Raw genomic sequence first — 16924 nt, forward strand, 5'->3', positions numbered from 1 at the left:
TCACTCTGAGAGAGAGGCTCTTTGTTGCCAGCAGGGGTAGGAGCTCTCTGAATTTTACTCAGCCTAATCTTATTCTCACAGCTACGCTCTCAGAGCATCCACCTCCACTACTAACCTAGATAATGGATGCTATCTACTCCCTTTAGCTTGTACCCCTGGCAATTGATGGAGTCAATTTTCTGCACATTTCAGTGTTAATTGTACCTGTGCATCTTCCACATACAAAAGTTCTTTTCCCTGTTAACCTTCCTTTGATGTTTTTGCACCTTTTATGTGTCCAAAGCTTACACCAGGTGCATCTTATGGAGTTTCTACCAACACCTTTTCTACAGACTGAGAAGAGCCATCTACCTGAAGGGATTTGTGATTTGTCTGCCTTCCTACTTACTAAGACTTTGCATTTTGCTAGGTTAACTCTAAGGCCCTTTGATTCTAAACTGTGCTTCCATACCTGGAACTTCTTCACTAGTTCTGGTAATGATTTGGGTATAAGAGTAAGGTTATCAACGTAGAGGAGGTCCCAGAGGCAGCCTGTCTTAAATTCCTCTGTTATTGCCAGGAGGACTATGATGAACAAAAAGGGGCTGAGCACCAGTCCTTAATGAACCCCTACTTGTACCCTGAATTCTTCGCTGTACTCCCTGCCATTCCACCACCACCCACAGATTTGGTCTGTGGCACTCAGCAAGCTGTCCTGCAAGAATTCCCAGTTGCCCTCTGTCTCACAAGTTTCTAGCTCCTCTTCCTTCCTCTCATCAAATTCCTCAAGTATTATTATTGTTATTATTATTAATATTATTTTTATCTCTTGTTCACAGGTTTACTCGTCATTGTATTTCATTGGGCATCTGAGTCATCCTTTAGCCTGTTTATTTGTATATTTGAATAGAAGTAAAAAATCAGCCAAGGCCAAGGATTGAAACACAGTAAGCCTCATTCATTCTTTTGTTTTATTTTTTGTTTGAGTGTTATTTTTCTGTTTTATTTGTGGACGCAATTTCAAATTCCTTGCTAGTACCACACACATTTGTACATATTGTATATACAGGAGCGGCTGTGTGGTAAGAAGCTTGCTTTCCAACCACATAGTTCCAGGTTCAATCCACTGCATGACACCTTGGGCCCACCAAAGCCTTGTGAGTGGATTTGTTAGATGGAAACTGGAAGAAGCCTGTGATATGTATAGTGGGGGGAAATAAATATTCGTACATGTCAAAATTCTTCATTTATTTAATTTCTAATGAACATAAATGGGATATACCAATACTATATTTGCATACACATGCATAATCTAAGAATATGCAAAAGAAACTAATAAATTATAGTAACTAAGGAATTTATATTCAATTATAAATATTTAGGGGTGAAAAAAGTATTCGTACAGAACATAAATAACTGATAATTCTGATTTAATACTTCGTAGCATAACCATTATTCAGTTCCACTTCAACCAATCTCTTCTTGTAGTTCTTCACCAATGACTCGCATGTTTCTTTAGGAATTTTTTCCCATTCTTCTTGACAAATTTTCTTCAAATCTGCAATGAACGTTGGGGCTCTTGAATGAATTTTAATTTTCAAATAACACCACAAATTTTCAATGGGGTTCAAGTCAGGTGACTGGCTTGGCCATTCTAATAATTTTATATTGTAATCGACAATCCATTTTTTGGTAGACTTTTCGTGTGCTTAGGGTCGTTATCCTGTTGTAAAACCCACCCTTCACAAAGCTGGAGCTTTTCTACAGAGTCCCATAAATTATTGTTCAAAATATTTTGGTACATCTCTACATTCATTCTACCATCTATCACCTGTAAATTGCCAGTACCATTTGCAGAGAAACACCCCCACACCATGATGTTGCCACCTCCAAACTTTACGATAGGAATTGTGTTTTTCCTCCAAACATGGTTACGCGAATTTCGTCCAAACAATTCAATTTTCAACTCGTCTGTCCATAGAACATTTTCCCAGAATGTATCAGATTTATCTTTATGTTCATAAACAAATTTTAAATGGGCATCTCTATGCCTTTTAGTCAACAGTGGAGTTTTTCTAGGAGAGCGTGACTTCAGTTCATTCCTATGAAGTTCATTGCTGATAGTTCCTAGTCCCTGAAGCTAACAAATCTTCTTGCAACTCTTTTCTGGTGATCATTGCATTTTTTTCGATTCTTCACTTCATTTTTATTAAAGATCTAGGGGAAATCTTGCATGGTGCACCGGATCTTATTCTGTTTTCAACAATTTCCGATTTTTTATATCTTTGAATAAATGAAGATATGGTAGTAAATGAAATACAAAGGGTTTCTGATATTTTCCTGTAATTTTTACCTGCTTTCCACTGTTCAATAATTAAGTTATTCACTGAATTTGTGAGTTCTCTACTTTTCACCATTATTACGATACTACTTTATGTTGTCTCAATGCTGAATGAAGAAGCTAATGTTTTGACACTTAAAAATGACAACTGATAAGATTATTGGAACAAACGAGAAAGTTCTAATAAAAAAAAAAAATTATTTTAACGGTATTTTGTGGCATAGAAAATCATAAATTTATTCTATACGAATACTTTTTTCACCCCTAAATAGTTATAATTGTATATAAATTCATTAGTTACTATAATTTCATCATCATCATCGTTTAACGTCCGTTTTCCATGCTAGCATGGGTTGGACGGTTCAACTGGGGTCTAGGAAGCCAGAAGGCTGAGCCAGGCCCAGTCTGATCTGGCAGTGTTTCTACAGCTGGATGCCCTTCCTAACGCCAACCACTCCATGAGTGTAGTGGGTGCTTTTTACGTGCCACCTGAGCAGGTGCCAGACGAGGCTGGCAAACGGCCACGATTGGATGGTTCTCTTACGTGCCGCCGGCACTGGTATCACAGCTACAATTTCCATTGATGTTGATCAATTTCGATTTTCACTTGCCTCAACAGGCCTTCACGAGTAGGGTTTGTGTCACAAGAAGGAAAGGTATGCATAAGTGGGCTGGCCACGGGTTATGGTCTCACTTGTCCTGTTGGGTCTTCCCACGCACAGCATATTTCCAAAGGTCTCGGTCTCTGGTCATTTCCTCGGTGAAACCTAAAGTTCGAAGGTCGTGCTTCACCACCTCATCCCAGGTCTTCCTGGGTCCACCTCTTCCACAGGTTCCCTTAACACTAGGGTGTGGCACTTTTTCACACAACTATCTTCATCCATTCTCGCTACAGGACCATACCATCGCAAACGTCTCTCTTGCACACCACAACTGATTCTTCTTAGGTCCAACTTTTCTCTCAAGGTACTTACACTCTGTTGAGTATGCACAGACATTACACATCCATCGGAGCATACTGGCTTCATTTCTTGTGAGCTTACACATATCCTCAGCAGTTACGGCCCAAATTTCACTGCCATGTAGCATGGCTGTTCGTACACGTGTCATACAGTCTGCCTTTTACTCTGAGCGAGAGGCCTTTTGTCACCAGCAGAGGTAAAAGCTCTCTGAATTTTACCCAGGCTATTCTTACTCTAGCAGTTACACTTTCAACACAACCACCCCCACTACTGACTTGGTCACCTAGGTAACGGAAGCTATCAACAATTTCTAGTTTTTCTCCCTGGAATGTGGCAGAAGTTGGTCTCTGCGCATTTTCAGTGTTTATTGCTCCTGAGCATCTGCCACAAACAAAAACTATTTTCCTAGTTAGCCCTCCTTTGACATTGCTGCACCTCTTGTGTCCATAGCTTACACTTGGTGCATCTTATAGAGTTCCTACCTATGCCTTTTCTACAGATCGAGCAGGGCGATCTACCTGAAGGCGTTTGTGATTGGTCTACCTTCCTACTTATTAGGACTTTGGTTTTAGCTAGGTTGATTCTAAGGCCCTTCGATTCTAATCCTTGTCTCCACACTTGAAACTTTGCCTCTAGTTCTGATAGTGACTCAGCAATTAGAGCAAGGTCATCAGCATATAGGAGCTCCCAGGGGCATCCTGTCTTTAATTCCTCCATTATTGCCTGGAGGACTATGATATATAGGAGGGGGCTGAGGACTGAACCTTGGTGGACCCCTACCTCTACCCTGAATTCTTTAGTGTACTCGTTGCCAACCCTCACCTTACTTACAGCGTCTCTGTACATGGCTTGCACAGCTCTCACTAACCATTCATCTATCCCTAGTTTCCTCATTGACCACCAGATAAGGGATCGGGGGACCCTGTCAAAGGCTTTCTCCATGTCAACGAAAGCCAGGTACAGGGGCTTATCTTTGGCTAGGTATTTCTCCTGCAGCTGTCTCACCACAAATATGGCATCAGTGGTGCTTTTCCCTGGCACGAAACCAAACTGCATCTCATCCAAGCTGACTCTCTCCCTAATCAGTTGGGCTATGACCCTCTCCGTAACCTTCATTACCTGATCCAACAGCTTGATACCCCTGTAGTTATTTGTATCTAAAGCATCACCTTTACCTTTGTAGCAGTTGACTATTATGCTGCTACACCAGTCATTGGGTATGACTTCTTCGTGTATCACCTGGTTAACTATACAGGTGACTAGGCTATAGCCAACACTGCCAGATATTTTGAGCATCTCTGCAGCAATTCCTGATGGGCCTGGGGCTTTCCCTGTCTTCATGCTTCTAATTGCCTTAACTACTAAGGAACTGTCAACTCGGATAGCTGGTCCCTCTGTTGGGTCAACATTCAGCAGACTCTCTTTATCCCATTCATTTCCTTTATTCAGCAACCTTTCATAGTGGCATCTCCAAACCTCTCTCTTTGCATCCTCATTCAGCGCAAGTGAACCATCATCCATGCAAACACATTTCTCTCCTACTACATCACGATTCTCTCTCACACACTGTCTTGCAACACGGAATACCTCAAGTCTTTGGTCCTCACGGCGCAGAACATTGGCAAATTTTTTCTTATCTGCTTCCCTTCTGGCTAAATAAACCTGTCTCCTAGCTTCCCTTCTGGTAGTCTGATACAATTCCCTGCTACCACCATTTTTCCAGTCCTTCCAAGCCTGTCTCTTTTCTCTAATAGCCCTGTCTACAACATTGTTCCACTACCACGTTATTTTGGGTCGAGAGGGGACTTTGCACCAGCCACAGATCTGGTCAGTGGCTCTCAGCAGGTTGTCCCTTAGAGATCTCCAGTTGTCGTCTACCCCATGTGAAGCTATATCCCCTTCTACTTCGTCAAAGGCTTCAAGTAATATGTCCCTAAATCTCTGTCCATTCGCAGGATCTTTTAATTTATTAGTTTCTTTTGCATATTCTTAGTTTATGCATGTGTATGCAAATATAGTATTGGTATATCCCATTTATGTTCATTAGAAATTAAATAAATGAAGAATTTTGACATGTACGAATATTTATTTCCCCCCACTGTATATATTTGTGTGTGTGTGTGTTTGTTCCCCCCACCATTGCTTGACAACCAATGCTGATGTGTTTGTGTCTCTGTAACTTAGCAGTTCAGCAAAAGAGATTGATAGAATAAATACTAGGCTTACAACGAACAAGTCCTGGGGTTGATTTCTTCAACTAACATTCTTTAAGGCAATGCTCCAGACAAATGGCTGAAACAAGTAGAAGATTATGCATAATATATGTTATTGTAATATTTGTGGCTGTTTACTGGTTGCGTACGCATAATATATCCACGTAAAATACATCCAAGATGTTTTGCCTGTTCCATCTGCAGATGATAACAAGCAAACATCTAATGTTCTATCATTTGTGTTTGGTTCTTTGAGAAAATATGTGGACCTAACAATTATTTTTAGAATTCGACTGAACCTATTCCAATCTACAGATCATTCCTCAGCCAGCAAATCTAGCATAAAAGCATTCCAATTGTGACCATCCCAATTTTTGCAGACATGCTCTATCTTCTTCTATAGGTTTCTTTTCCATTCTGCACTCTCGTCCATCTTTCTCTGTCAGCTCCTTACTCCAGTTTGGATGCTGTAATTGATTCTTCACCACCCTTCCCACAATGCAATGTTGTTGATTCAAAGAGAGAGAACAATTGTCTATCTTGGACTATATTAGCTAATGTGTTTTTAAGTGTGTAACGTATCATTTTAGGGAGATTTGACCTGCTATTTCTCCAAGGTCAAGTGATCCTGTGAAGAGTTTGTTCTTCAATGGTTTGCTGCTGTCTTTGGTCTGTTACTAAGCATGAACACAATTGTGGCCATTCGCTTAAGAATCTCACTTTGCAATTTTGTGGTTTCAGGTTTAAATTCTATTGTTTGGGCTGTGACCAAGACATTCAATTGACTCAAACATTCTCAGTGGCACTGGATGTGGTTGGAAACAACAGAAGCTTGTTGGTTTGGCAATCCAGCTCTTTGTTGTAGACCTAATCTGTTGCCCACTTCAACACCTCCTGACTCTTCAGTGCTGGGAGTCTTGTGAGCATTCAAACCAAGAATCAGAAGAAGCCAAGAGTCATATCTTCTTCCAATTTTAGTGGTGCTGAAAATAACAGGCCCTGCATGCTGCCCCTTTCTATATTGATTACTCTATAAAAAAAAAAGATAATAAATGTGGGCCCAGCTTATTTAGAACAGGATTGAATGTACTAACCTTTGCCCTCCCCCCCCCCATTCTCCACTATCTACACCCTGTTTTATCTTCTTCAGTTTTGTAGCCTAAGATTTCTTCCTGTCTGACATTTTCTGTAAGACAAACTTGTCACCAGTTCAAATATATCTGAGGCATATTTGAACCCATAAGAAATCTATTTAATGTATTTTGTGATGGAGAAAGATTTCTTGCTGTAGACAAACAGATGCAAATATACCGAGTCAGAATGGGAAATTTTCTCCTTTACAAAATCCAATGAATGGATTTCTGATGGGTCCAAAACATGCCTGAAACATATTTGAACTGGGACCAAGTTTCTATGTCCACATATCACAGCTTAGCCCTGTCCCCATGTATTAATGGTAACGTCTCTTCAACATTCAACACACAGGTTTGTTCTCTCTCTCTCTCTCTCTCTCACTGTTTTAACTGCTTCTTTCGCCCCCCCCCACATGTCTGTCTGCCTGTCTTGTATTTGTTGTGCTTTACAATCTCTTTTCTCAATCTGTCTCTCTCTGTCTTTACCAGGATCCAAACAACTTTGAGTATGCTGCTACTGCTGCTGCTGCTGCTGCTGGTGTTAATGCTGTGCCACAGGATCAATTCCTGCCCTTCCTATATCTTCAATCTCATGTGATGAAATTACAAAAAAAAATTTAAAAAGACCAAAAAAGTATATATATATATATATATATATATATATATATAATAATAATAATAATAATAACAACAACCCCTCCCTCTCTATCACTCCTCTCCCCCCAAAAATATATAAAAAAAAAAGCAAAGCCAAAATAGATTGGATATTTTTTTCCTGAGAAAGTAAAAGAAAGTGTTTGAAACAAAATTCTATTTTATTTTTTGACAAAAAAAAAACAAAAAAAAAATGATTAATTAATTAATTTCATTGTTTTCCCACCCTTCCTCTTCGCTAATTCTATTAACATCATCATCAAGATAATTATTATTATTGTTACTATCATCATCATCATCTTCATAATAAGCGGTACCTTTTAAATAATATGAGGTACCATTGTTTCTCGAGTCCCTTTGATTCTATATTAGAACTGCTCTCATCTCATTTGATCTCACTAATGCACTTGTGAAAGGCAGGACTGACACTTTCTCTGTCAAGTCCAACAAAAATCTTTAATACGTGAAGGCTTTAGCATAAAACCTTTACATCTCCTTTATTTCATTTATTATTATTATTATTATTATTATTATTATTATTATTATTACTTGTCACAGTGGTACTGTGTTGTTGACAAAAAAAGAGCCACAACCTGGTTTTCAATCTCCAGCCAGAACTCTTTGTAAAGGCATGACTACCACAACATTCAATTTTCTCCTTTCTTCTTCTTCTTTTTCTCATATTATATATAAGCTGAAGTTTTGTACCTTTGTAAGATATTTACTGTTGATTGCTGTGAAGCAAGAAATAAGCTGAGTCTGTGATTTGGGTTTTCAATTTCTTTCATTCAGTCCAATTTCCTCTCCTAATGTCCTTAATATTATCAAGAAAGGCCATTAACTTATCTCGTTTCTTTCTATAAATAGGCATAAGAAATCACCATAATAGTGATGGGGCCTGTAGCGTGGGCCTAAATTTAGGGGGCACACTACATTTATTGTATGAAAATTACTTCTTAATCTGACACGAATTACATCATTAATGTTATTGGGAAACGGGATGAAGATCACAGATTCTCATTTTCTTCTCCTCTTTAAAATGTTTTATGTCTGGTGGTGGGGATAGTGAGTTACTTAAGTCTTTGGAATATGTCAAGGGCGAAGAGTTGGCAGAATCAGTAGAGCATCAGACAATATGGTTTGCACCTTTTACTGTTTGTGTTTTCAGATTTTAGGTTCAAATCTCATTCAGGTTAACTTTGCGCTTCATCCTTTCAGTGTTCATCAGAGAACCATTGAAACGGTGAGGTTGATGGAGTTGGTTGTTCCAACATTCCAAATCTAGAAATATGATTGAACCAATTCTAAAACTAAAGCCACGGCAGCAATTGGACTGAAACCGAACTGTCAAGCCTCTTGTACCCCACCCCACTTACTATTAAGTAGGCTGTCCTTACAAATAAACCCTATTTTAGTAGTGATGGTCACAGCAACCAATCTTCTTCACAACTTGTTCACCTCGGGTGTCATGTCCTCACAATAATCTTTTTGATATGATTATTATTCTTTTAAGTTGGGGGTTTTGCTGGAACTCTTGGAGTCTTGCATGATTAGATGGTTTGCTACCTGCAGCCTCTGGTACCATGCTATCCATTCTTTTCAGCTAATACTCTCCTGATGGTTCTGGCCATGCCAAGGAAGCAAACCAGCTCTCCTGGCCACCCTATTCCAATTTCCTTGATATTGCCTTCTCATACTATGCCCCTAACAACAATAACTGCCACTATCTTCCTTCACTTTCCACAGTAGAACCATTTTGTACTTAAGAGGATTGTATACATCTATTTTTTCGTTTCTTTTGTCTTCCTTCTTAAGCTAAGAGGAATATCTGAATCAGTGGAGCAATGGCCAAAATGTTAGTTACATCCCTTCATCTTCTGATTTCAAATCTTGCCAAGGTTGACTTTACCTTTCATCCTTCTGGGATTGATAAAATAAGTACCATTCGCATACTAGGGTCAATCTAGTTGTCTCCCCTAAAAGGGTGGCCCTTATGTTTCTGTTAGAAATCCAGAGGTTTTGGTGATGTGGCAGAAATGGTAAGGCACCAGATTTCCCTTTTTATTGTTAGTTCAGATCTTACCAGGGTTGATTACAGCCTTTCTCCAAAACTGGTAGATTTGTGCCCCATTTAAGAGTCCCTGTAATCTGTTTCTAATAGTTGAGGAAAGCTTTGGCCCTTTACATTTTGTGTTCAAATCCTGCTGATGTCAAGTTTGCCATTCATTTCATTGTCCTGGGCCAGTATAAATAAAAAGAACCCCATATAATATAAATGGGGGGGGGCAGCAAGTCGGCAGAATTGTTAGCACCCAGGGCCTGAGTTCATATTCTGCTGTGGTTGACTTTGCCTTTCATCCTTTCTGGGTCGATAAAATAAGTACCAGTTGCACACTGGGGTCAGTGTGTAATTGACTTACCCTTTCCCCCAAATTTGAAACCAATAATAGGGGTTGTTGCAACTAAAACTCAGCCATTGACTCCAGTTTGAAATCTTTGTTATTAACGGATGAATCAATAAGACACTAAACTCATACCTCTTGGTATTTACTTCCCTCCTTGCACCTGGTTGTGTTTAAATTCTGTTTTGCTCAACTTTGACTTCCATCCACCCACCCAGGATCAATGAACTACATACCAGTAATATACTATGGTCAACATAAAACCTTCCTTCTTTAAGGTAAAAATCAATGATTTAGGTGTTACCGTGTGACTTCTTCAATAGACATGTTCTTACAAAAAAGGCATCAATGCCACAACTACTCATTTCTTTGCATTGTCTGCAGAGAAAGTGGGAAAGGATCAGTTTGACTGAACTTTAAAGTACATGAAACAAATCTGGTACTTTTAAAGTAGGTGAAACACATACAGTGCTTTTAAAACATGATGATGATGATGATGATAAGAGTGTGTATGTATATTATCTATGTATATATGTACATGTATGTATATAATATAGGCATGTATGTGTGTATATATGTACATGTATGTATATAATATAGGCATGTATGTGTGTATATATGTTTTATCAGTCTGGTTTTCTAAGAACCAACCCACCCATGTCCCTGTGATTCTGGCCCCTACATCACACCCTATTCTTCTGATGTTCAGAATCTTGAACAACTGGAACAATCCAACATTAGTTCACCATTCAGAAGAGATGATGATGATGATACATATATATATATTTATTTGTACACACACACATCAGATAATATATATGTACATTATATATACCGCCATAACAGTATAGTAATTCCATATATACACACACACACACACTACTATGAAACAGTGAGAATGAGTGCTCAACATTGTATTTGGTGGATATTCTCTTTTTGTGGGTTAACAAGGCTACCAATGGTTTCAGGTGACAAGCTCGATAATTGAGAGATTTCTCTCTACATGAAATCATTGGTAGCCTTGTTAAATAAAGTGTGTTTATATATAATATTGTGGTGGTTTATATTATGCGTAGGTGTTTTTGTATATACATGTGTGTGTGTATAACTATAAAGGGGAGAGATGATGATGATAATAGCAAAGGAATTTGTATTTTTTTCTTGTGAAGTGGAGGAGGGGGAGTCTGGAGAAGATTCTTCATTGAGAAGCTTGTGTCTTACGCACCATGCATCCACACTAACATTCAATGACATATCAAACACCACACACACACACAGACACCCACACTCTGGTATGTATTCATTGTATCACTGACACTCACACAGCTGTAGGGTCCCAAACACCCTCATAATTATTTCTATGTATCACATGTCTGTTGGCAGTCAATACATACAAAAATGTTGCTACACACACACACACTGATATGAACATATGTCAATACATTTTCTTACATAATATCACACACACATTACACAAAATTGTTGGTATTGAGTGTTTTTAAAAAAGAAATCCTGTCCACATTGTTAATGAAAACAAATTTAAATTTTCTTTTAAAAATGTCTCCTGTCTGTGTGTTTATTTCTTTCCTGTGTCCAGAAAATTCACCAAAAGAAATTTCTCTCTGGAGACAATGATCAAGTGTATTATATCAACAATTTATTAAATAATAAAAAGTGAGAGAATGATAAAAGGCTTTCTAAATGCATTGAATAGGCAAATCTTTATTCAACACGAGGCATTAAAAACCACAATCAGGCCATATCAGATGAAATTTCTTCTGGTGAATTTCCTTTCAGCTAAAATGTTTTCAGTGAAGTTTCCTAAGATCTTGAAATATTTTTATAAAATTGATTTTCAGAAAGTTTGGATGGTGAAATAGACTGAGTGGAAGAGATAATAGTTGACAGGGGCTGGGTTTAATGTGGGCTTGAATGGTTGATAAGTAGGGATGACGATATCCTGTTTGATCTTCCTCAGTATCCTCTTCTGTATCCATGAAGGGGCTTCCCCATTACACTTGCCCCATCTCCCTTACAGAAGCAATTTTGGTATCGTAACATTGTGGTTGTTGCAAACATTCACTGAAGCTTCATATCTATCTATATTTATTCTATTCTTTTACTTGTTTCAGTCATTTGATTGCAACCATGCTGGAGCACCACCTTAAATGGGTTTTTTAAGTCAAAGAAATCAACCCAAGGATTATATTCTTTGTAAGCCTTAGTACTTATTCTATCGGTCTCTTTTGCCAAACTGCTAAGTTACATGGATGTAAACACTCTAACATTAGTTGTTTAGCGAGGGTGGCAGGGGGGAATCAGTCCGATTTGGGGAAAACGGAATTTTTTAAATGTCTGTCCTTGTTTCAATACACTACGTAATTCTAGTGAAAAATATGATGTGTAGTTGGACAATCCAAGAAAATGTTTTTCTTTTGCCCTTATTTATAATTCTATATACATGAAGGGCCTCTTTCAGTTTTGGTCTCCAAAGTCCACTTACAAGACTTTGGTTGGAATGACAGCTGGTCTTTCTTAAGAATATTTAAAAAAAATTTTCTGAAGATGACAGAAAAAACAAATTAAGACAAAAAGTTTTACTTTCATCTTAATCAGTTTTGAACGTTGGTCGGGATGTCTTCCAGTTCCTTGTCTGTGCACAACTTTAACCATTGGCCTACTGGGTCCTCTGTTAAGGCAAAAATAAGATCATCATCATCATTTCCTTTTTTAGCGTCCGTTTTCCATGCTAGCATGGGTTGGACGGTTCTACTGGGGTCTGGGGAGCCAGAAGGCTTCATCAGGCCCAGTCAAATCTGGCAGTGTTTCTACGGCTGGATGCCCTTCCTAACGCCAACCACTCCGTGAGTGTAGTGGGTGCTTTTTACGTGCCACCCGCACTGGTGCCAGACAGAGCTGGCAAACGGCCACGAACGGATGGTGCTTTTTATGTGCCACCGGCACGAGGGCCAGGCGAGGCTGGCAACGGACGAATAACGAAAATAGGTTTAGATATCCTATTTTGAAACTGATTTCAGCTGTTGCACTGATGGTTGTGTGGTGTAGGTAGAAGTTTCAACTTGTCCCATAAAGATGCTTGTTTAACATTGAAAAAAAAAAATTTATAGAGACATAAAAAAAAAGAAAATTATATATAAAGGGAAATTTATGATACAATTTTCATTTGCACTCTGCCCTGAACCCTGGACAGAATCTTCCATCTAAGCTGTTGTTCTGCCCCACCATGCCATTCACCCACTCATTCAGTGAAAAACGAGATATTGAAATCCATTACAGCATCAGATCCTTAATGGGAATAGATTCAAATATCCCACTCTTAAGCTTGTTCTTGTTGCTGCTGAGATGGCCCCCACCTGGATAAAGATGTTCATAATTAACATCAATAACGTTGTAAGATGATAGAAGTTTCAAACTCTACTTAGAGCTACTGTTAAGGTGGGGTTGTTTATTTTTAAACTCTTGTTGATCAAAAAAAAAAAAAGGATGTCCTATCACACTTTATCTATCTGCACCCTTACTCCCCCCCCCCCATTAATTTCTGTAGAAATTAAGATAATTAAATCTGCCTCAGCATCAACTCAATAATAAAAATAGGTTTAAATATCTCATATTTTCAGTTTTACAAGGTGAGGTTTGGTGGCTTAGTGGGTGAAAGGGTTGGTAATTTAATTACTAATCTGGTGTAAAGATAGAGGTTTCAATCTCTGCCTGCAACTATTTTTTTTTTTAGCATCTTTGAAAAAAAAAAAAATAAAAGAATCTCTCCTACACCCTGATTTGATCCCCCCAGGACAAGGTTGCTAACATTCCCCTTCACACTGCTCACACCTTTACCCACGAGTCTACCAGGTCCCCCCAATAATTGCTGTCAAAGATGAGATACTTAAATCTATAATTGTGTCCAATCATTAATAAAAATAGATTTAAGTATCTCATTTTTGATAGCAATTATTGGGGGGACCCGGTAGACTCGTGAGTAAAGGTGTGAGCAGTGTGAAGGGGGATGTTAGCAACCTTGTCCTGGGGGGATCAAATCAGGGTGTAGGAGAGATTCTTTTATTTTTTTTTTAGCATCCTTGAAACAAAAAAAAATAAAAGAATCTCTCCTACACCCTGATTTGATCCCCCCAGAACAAGGTTACTAACATCGCACTGCTCACCTACGTACACCTTTACCCACAAGTCTACCGGGTCCCCCCAATAATTGCTGTCAAAAATGAGATACTTAAATCTATAATTGTGTCCAATCATTAATAAAAATAGATTTAAATATCTCATTTTTTCACTGTTTCACAAGGTGAGGTCTGGTGGCTTAGTGGGTAAAAGGGTTGGTAATTTAATTACTAATCCTGTGTAGAGATAGAGGTTTCAATCTCTGTCTGCAACTATTTTTTTTTTTTAAGCATCCTTGAAACAAAAATAAAAGAATCTCTCCTACACCCTGATTTGATCCCCCCAGGAGAAGGTTGCTAACATCACACTGCTCACCTACATACACCTTTACCCACGAGTCTACTGGGTCCCCCTTCTTTTTTTGCCTGTGTTTTTTTACAGAGAGGGTCATCTGTGGAGTCATATTTTGTAGCGAAAAGAAATAACGCTCTTTTGGCTGCTATTTCTAAATTTTTCGGTATGTGGTTAAGCAACTTGTTGCTAAATCCTTAATTATTGTTATAATTATATATAAAACTTCTTGTATAAGATTTTACTGAATATGGTTCCTTTCCATACCGAAACTACTTGGTGAAATTTATTTATTATAAATTAATAATTTTTACCCTATATCTATATATATATATATATACATATACACACACACACACACACACGATTTTTTTAATGTTTCAGCTGCAAAGCTGCAGTCATTTGGTGAGTGAGGGCGTTTGATGCTGCTGCCCTCATCTGTGTTTCCTGCCGTGAGGTAGGTTCATCTGGAATCTGTAACAGGACGAGATTCAGTTTTGTTTTAAAGGCACTTTCATCCACACCATGCAGGTCTCTTAGGCATTTTGGAAGGATATTAAAGAGCTGTGGACCTTTGAAGCCCAAGCTGTTGCAGTATCTGGTCCTGTATTTTGATGGTGATGCAGTTTGAATAACTTTCAATGCCAAAGTTTGGTACAAGGCCTTCAAAGATTTTCCAGATGTATATCACTGCATATCTTTCTCGCCTTCACTCCAGGGAGAAGAGTTTTAATTCTTTAAGCCTTTCCCAGAAACTGACATGTTGCAGTGAGACGATTTTCTTAGTGTAGCTTCGTTGGATTGCTTCAAGTTCCACCATGGATTTTTAAAGTTGGGAGCAAGAGTCTAAGAAGCTGAGAACGTATGTCCTGTCTCCTTTTCTCTTGTTTTGAAACTTCAGAGGATCCAACCAGTCAGCCATCTGCATTTTATTACCAAATTGGTAATACGCACTTGGAAGGATGCATCTTTGCTCAAATCAATGCCCAGGTCAAGCACTGATTTTGATTCAGGGATTTCAATTCCTCCTGGGCCAGTGTATCCTGTCTGCATGTCATTTAGCATTGAGTTGGTAGCGTAGGGCCTGGAATTTTCCTGCATTAAACTGCACATGGTTGTCCCCCGCCCACCTGTATATTGTGTCCAACTCTCTTTGCAGATGTGCAATATTTCTAGGATTTTGTATTGTCTGAGAGACTTTTGTGTCATCTGCACAGCTAGCAGGGTAGCTATCTGAGACGCTGAGGGCATGTTTGAGAGGGCCACTATGAACTGCAGTGGACCCAAGACAGTGCCATGTGGAACACCACTTGCTATTTGCGTTTCCTTGGAGGTGGCTCCATTGGCTACTACTACCTTATGCCTATCCTTTAAAAGTTGTGCGGCCATTCTCCAAGTTTTCTGCATATGCCAAGATCGTGCAGTTTGTGACATATCATACCATGGTCAACTTTGTCAAAGGTTTTGCAAAGTCGAGATCTATCACATCCCCACTTGAGTCATTCAGCAGCTGTTTCAGCACCTAGCCATAATGTTGCAGGAGCTGGGTCAGGCAGCTTCAGCCTGGACGGACGAAATCCTTGCTGGGGGCCAGTCAGCAAGTCATTAGTTTCTAGCAAACTATTCGTTCCATGATTTTACTGATGTTTGAGGTCAGAGAGATAGGCCTATAGTTTTTAGCATCTGCTCTGCTTCCTCCCTTATGGATAGGGCATATTATCCCTTCCTTCAGTTTGTTTGGGAACTTACAACTTGCAAGGAAGCTCTGGAAGAGAAGCTGCAGTGGTTTTGTAAGAGCTCACTTGCATGAGTTGAGAAGGACACATCCGGGACAGCTGCTGAGTTTGAAGAAGATGTCACACTGGCCAGAGATGAGGTTGACACAGTGTTTATGGACTCAGCTTTTTTAACTTCTTTGGTTTTAGGTAATGTGGCAAAGAAATCCACTGGTTTGTTCATTTGCCTGTGTTCCAGCGATGTAGTGAACACACTTTGGAACTGTTCATTCAGTATTTCACTTACCCTCATGGGGTTTCTTGTGAGGGAGCCATCTATCTTGTAACATATTGAGGCTGTTTCATTGGCAAACTTAAAGAAAGCTTTAGGGTTTGACTTGATATTTTCTATAATCCAAGCTTCTTTATCTGCTCTCTCCTTTTCATGAGACTGATGCAGACTTTTCTCAATTTCCATTAGCATTCTCTCCAGATGAGACTTCTCGCCACTTTTGGGATGCTTGCTCAGGCGGTTCGCAATCTTTGTCTGTCATCTCATAAGAATCTTCCTTTCTCTAGGGATCCTGTTTTTGTGTGTGTTGGCCTTGCACAATAGGACATATTTGTCACATATGGCTTGTATTATGGACATGAAGTGTTTGTGTCTCATGTCAATGTCCGGTGGGGAGAGACATTTAGGCCAATCCTCTTTCTCGATCAGCTTCCAATTTGCTTTGTGAAAATTTAGTTTGGAGAGATTTTGGGGGTTCGTATAGGCAGTATGTCTGCTGGAGCTTTTGGTCCCTATATAGATAGATCTATTATATTGTGATCCGAGATCAGTGTCGGTGTCATTTTAACATTATGGATAATGTCCACATTGTTTGTGAAGCAGAGATCCAGTATATTATTTACCCTGGTTGGTTGCAGCACGACTTGTTCCATGAAAGAGGCATTGGTAATGTGGAGCAGGGACTCTACCTGTGCTTGCTGTTGGTGTGTCATTCCTGGGAGAATCTGGCCCCCAGGACATTCCATGT

At 39.1% G+C, this 16924-nt stretch overlaps 1 protein-coding gene across 3 annotated transcripts in view; it reads left to right on the forward strand.

The window, feature by feature from the left end:
• LOC115224736 (lysophospholipid acyltransferase 5) overlaps positions 1-9539 on the forward strand; it is an 82801-nt gene extending 73262 nt beyond the window's left edge. For all 3 annotated transcript variants that reach the window (XM_029795614.2, XM_036513822.1, XM_036513821.1), the window contains exons 13-14: positions 819-926; positions 7118-9539. In XM_029795614.2, the coding sequence (XP_029651474.1) occupies positions 819-920 (102 nt within the window). In that variant the 3' untranslated portion in view covers positions 921-926; positions 7118-9539. The remainder of the gene's footprint in view (positions 1-818; positions 927-7117) is intronic.
• The last annotated feature ends 7385 nt before the right edge of the window (positions 9540-16924 follow it).

This window comes from Octopus sinensis, linkage group LG26 (assembly GCF_006345805.1).
Source record: "Octopus sinensis linkage group LG26, ASM634580v1, whole genome shotgun sequence".
NCBI classification, from domain to species: domain Eukaryota; kingdom Metazoa; phylum Mollusca; class Cephalopoda; order Octopoda; family Octopodidae; genus Octopus; species Octopus sinensis.